At 37.1% G+C, this 4,751-nt stretch overlaps 1 protein-coding gene across 1 annotated transcript in view; it reads right to left on the bottom strand.

Moving 5' to 3' along the window:
- Positions 1 to 4,751, bottom strand: part of DPM1 (dolichyl-phosphate mannosyltransferase polypeptide 1, catalytic subunit) — a 13,317-nt gene that overhangs the window by 6,934 nt on the left and 1,632 nt on the right. The window contains exons 2-4 of the mRNA XM_009326854.1: positions 4,458 to 4,659; positions 4,208 to 4,384; positions 2,034 to 2,067 (exon numbers count right to left, since the gene is read on the bottom strand). Coding sequence (XP_009325129.1) covers positions 2,034 to 2,067; positions 4,208 to 4,384; positions 4,458 to 4,659 — 413 coding nt within the window. The remainder of the gene's footprint in view (positions 1 to 2,033; positions 2,068 to 4,207; positions 4,385 to 4,457; positions 4,660 to 4,751) is intronic.

A 4,751-nucleotide genomic window follows, 5' to 3' on the forward strand; every position in this document is an offset into this window, starting at 1 on the left:
ATAAATACAAACCTTGGCAAACCCTACTGCATGGAGAAATGCACGGAGAAACATGACTTGATAAGTGGGACACTATTTGAAATAACATTTCCAGAAGCGCCGTAAGCACTTAGGAGCCACAGAAAACTGGAAATAGGACACAGGCAAGAAAATAATCACTGACAGTTAAAAAAAAAAAACTTGCTTTCTAGACTCAGGATTTACTATTAGTAGTATATAGATTTTGGTTTGTTCTCCTTGACACCATGAATGATATCCTGATACCTAACCTGAAGAGAGTCTTTTTTTTCTTACTTTAGATTTCATTGCATATTATTCATCGTGGACGAACCGGGGTAGCTATCTTGGTAAGAGCTGGAACAAGTCTTGCTATTACAGTTTTCCTCAACAACGCAAATTTCTGATCCGAGTCACATCATTCAAAGACAGCACTGCTTCTAAGGACAGTACAGCAGCACAACAGAGATTAAAAACTGGCATATACTCTTCACTGATCCAAATTACTCTTGAGTCTGTCTGTTAACTTCTTAAGGAATAGATAAAACTGAAAACACTCTCAGCTGTTGTCCTTAGCAGCCACCCTCGCAGAAAACTAAACTCCTGGTTAATGAACAACCTGTCTTCCCTTTCTTTTCCATGTTGTTTACAAAGTTACACAGTAGGAGTGTCAGTCACAGGTTTGTGTATGTGCATGATTAGTAGATATGGTACATGAAAAATTTAAATTCAGTCAGTTTTAATCCATAATACTGGTCAAATTAGGACAAAAGATGAAAAGGCAGAAAACAAAAATAAAGATATGTAGGCTTTTTGGAGTTTCTTAGATAAATGAGATGTAGAAAAAAAAGTATAGAAAGGTGATTTAAATAGACAATTCAATATCAAAATTAGAATTTTATTTTTGTTCAGTGGACCAGAGAAATTATTTAGCTGCAGTACTCGGTACAGAAGACACGTCAAATGTTTTACCACCACATGGAAGTGGGGGTTGCCAAGACATTTAGCAAGAAAGGCAGATACTGATTAACAATAAATCAAACAAGGTATTGCATTTATCATTTTCTCCATTCCTATTATAAGAGAGAAGGGATGAAGATACAACATGAATCTTACAGATGAAAATATCTCCACTTTATTTTAGAATAGTTTCCATACTACAAGTTTTAATGTCATTTATGACTTCCTAGGGTATCTGGCTTTTTTCTAAAGCAAATAAGGACAAACTTGATTTACATATTCTGTGAAATATGGCATCAGAGCTATAAAGTTGCAGTCCTGCACCATTCCATGCTAATTTTAATGATCAATCTCAGCAGTACAAGATTGGCTTCCAAATTAGCGAGATTTCTGCAATACAAGTTAACTTTTGCAGTGTACTTCAAAGCCTTCAATTCACATGTTGGTTAATAGCTGAGACAATACATAGTAGTTTGAGTGCTGGACATCTGTCAGATACCTATTTTTTCATTTAATTAGAGTCATAATTCACACTAAAATGGGTTTAACTGTCAAGAGCTCTGTCCAAATACGTGTCAGGAAAACATCCCAGCCTTCTCTGGAGATTGCACGAACCATGGTCCCATTTTTGAAGCATCCTGCACATGGATAGATTGCACAGAAAGTACCACTGTCCCCTCGGGATCAGTAGGTTCCACACAAATATAGCAGTTATTCTTGTAAAAAGTTACATTTTTTCCTCAATTTAGACCCCTCATTCTGTAATCAGTGAATGCAGTCTGGGAGGGAGAGAAGCAGCACGATGCTAACAGGAACACATAGTGGTACCGAATTGCAGTGACCACAGTTGTCAGGTTTGAGGTTTTGGGGAACTTGTTATAAATAACACACTGTGATTTTTGTGTGTGTGGTTTTTAAGCTTGTTCACTTATAAAAAACTTGATGAAAACATATATTCCTGCTTTTTGGCTTTACTGTGATTTTTTCTGGAACTTTATACACTAGAATCAATCGAAGAATACAGCAGATTTTTTTTTTTTTTTTTTTAGTACTAACCAGAGTTAATAAGGACTTACCGAGTCCCAGCTTTCTTGCTCTGGGTCTTAGAAGCTGCAGGATATATTAAAATATGCATATATTACTTGAAGTACAGTTTTTAATTAATTTTAGTGACACCTTAAAATTCGCTATTTTTGAGGAATAAAAATATTTTAAAATATACTTTTTATTTTTAGAAATCTAGATAACATATCAAAATAAATTTAACCTGTCAAAATACAGGAGAAACATACCATTATATTAAACAGGTATTTGATCAGGTCATATTTAAAAACAAACCCCTTTTAAGCGTTACTTAGTAGTTCTGCAGTAAAATAAACAAAACTAAAAGCACCATCTTAGTAACTAAAGGATTTCCTCAAATTCCACTATTTGAAATACAGTTACAAATCCAAACAACAGTCTCCCCAGCACCATTACTTTTAAGGAATGACAAACACTAACAGCAAATATTTTAGCAAGTTTCCCAAAGTGATTTAGCGTACTTTTAGTACTGAATATAAATTTCAAGATATTCATGTGCATACAGATATAACCCATGAATAGCAACCATATAACAGTATTATTAATCTTTCAGAATATGAGTGACCAAGCCTTAAACCTGTGCCAAGTATCTTCAGCTCCTGCAGGGCCATATGAAGTGCAGGGGGGAAATGGGGCACTGCCACTAACAAAAGAGGAATCTAACTTTTAGATCATCATGACAGTAATTTAACTTTCAACTCTTCCTAAAGTGTCTTTGATGTAAGTCGGCATTTGGGGAGGTGAGGGCAGATATTTAAGCAGTCATCTAAATATACTTCAGAAACAAATTTTAAATCTCACTTTTAAATCTTGGCTAATTTTCATGCATTATCTGAGAGGTCATAAGTAATGTAATTCAGAGAAGGACATGGATATGAAAGAGTAATCATTACTCTGCTGACTTGTTATTTTGGTTTCTGTTGGTATTTTTTTTTCTTTAATAAATAGTTAAATTTGAACATTAACAAAAAGGAAAAAAAAAAATCACTTTGATTCCTCATCTACTTCCTTGAACATGTTGGCCTCTCATTCAGTTAGCTGCATACTACATTATGCTCACAGAACATGGTAAGTGAGAAGCCCCATAGAGTTATTTGGACGACGACTCCTGAGCACAAATCAGAACAATGATTTTGCTCAGGAAACAAAGAAAAGAATTTTGTGTAAGAAAAAATAACATTATCAGGAAACAATGAAAATTCACCTAATGAAAAATCACAACTGCAGTAATATCAGTGGGAGCTGATGGCAGTGCCGCCACGTGATTCTCAACACTGCTGCAGGGGCTGGTCCACAGATTAAACTTCAAAATTAAACTCCTAAGCAGTGAGGAAAGGTTGGCTAACTACTTTAAAGTTTTCTATTACTAGTATCAAAAAAGGAAAAAAAAAAAAGGGGGTAAAAAAAAAAAGACTCTAAAACTTCCTATATACACTGTTCTTAAAGTAATCGCTGTAAGTCGTACTTAATTCACAAATACTTTTTAAAACCTTACTTTTACATGGTAATAGATTAGGAAAGTGCCTGACACTGCTTACAGCACAAAACTTTCAATCTGAATGTTGGGTTTTTACACTGTTCTATGATAAAGCTTCTATTGCCAAAAAAAAAAATAGTGGCTTTAATGGCTCATAAAGACTAAATAAATGACACTATCTTGTTGTATGTAATTGATGGCTATATGGTAATATATTAAATAGAAAAAAAAGAAGTGCTATTATTGAGGAATGCAACTAGACAAATTAAAAATAAATCACAAGACCAGACTAGCTTTCATCTTTCCAATTTCCCTGTTCCTGCAGTCACTTAAGAGGAAGTGAAAGTTTATCCAAACCTCATCTTTCCCTCAGGCACGCACAAAGTACACTAACAACCACTACGCATTACTCAACAGCACACAGCAATACACAAAGTATTGAAAACATTTTGCAGACATTAATCCACGATTCTGTATATCGGTTCATAACACTGCTAAGCAGCTGCATGACTATCATAATTTTACATTTGTCTAAAGCGGTGTGCAAAAACTTGTTTAAGGATGTAAAGAAAGTGCAGAATCCAGGGACTCCGTTCCAGCTCTCTAAGGACTTCGAGTACTTTCCGATACAATAAAAATGAAAAAAAAACCAAAAAACCAAACCCCAAAAAACCAGAATACACAACTCACTATTTTATCTGATCCATATATCTTTTCCAATTGTTCAGCAATTTCCTGCGTCCCATCCGGGCTTCCATCATCTATGATGATAATTTCAAAATTGTTTCCACTGAAACGAGAATTATTTTTAAATGAACAGATGGAAAACCCAATCTCTCTACCTATGTCATTTTGAAAGGCACGAGACTGAGGAACAGAACACAAGGTGATTTCCTGACGTTAGCGGTACGTGCTATAGCTATTCCTACAGCTGCAGGACCGTGCTCGCGGTGGCAACACGCGCCTCGGCGCCAGCGTTTCGGGTCTCCGGCTGCGACGGCTGCAGGGCACACCGCAGCCGCGCCAGCCTCCTCCCTGCCCCAGCACCGCCACAGCGCCCGGCTCCGGCCCCCCGCGGGGGAAGGCGGAAAGCGGAGATGGCCTCTGCGCCTTCACCCGGCAGCCCCCTGCTCTCCCGGTTGCTGCAGAAGGGACCGCAGCACGTGCGAGACCTCCGATTAATCTCGATTCCTAATTAACCTCGGGGCAGAGCTGCGCCCTTCGCCACGGGTCA

Source organism: Pygoscelis adeliae, unplaced genomic scaffold (genome assembly GCF_000699105.1).
Source record: "Pygoscelis adeliae isolate BGI_AS28 unplaced genomic scaffold, ASM69910v1 Scaffold286, whole genome shotgun sequence".
NCBI classification, from domain to species: domain Eukaryota; kingdom Metazoa; phylum Chordata; class Aves; order Sphenisciformes; family Spheniscidae; genus Pygoscelis; species Pygoscelis adeliae.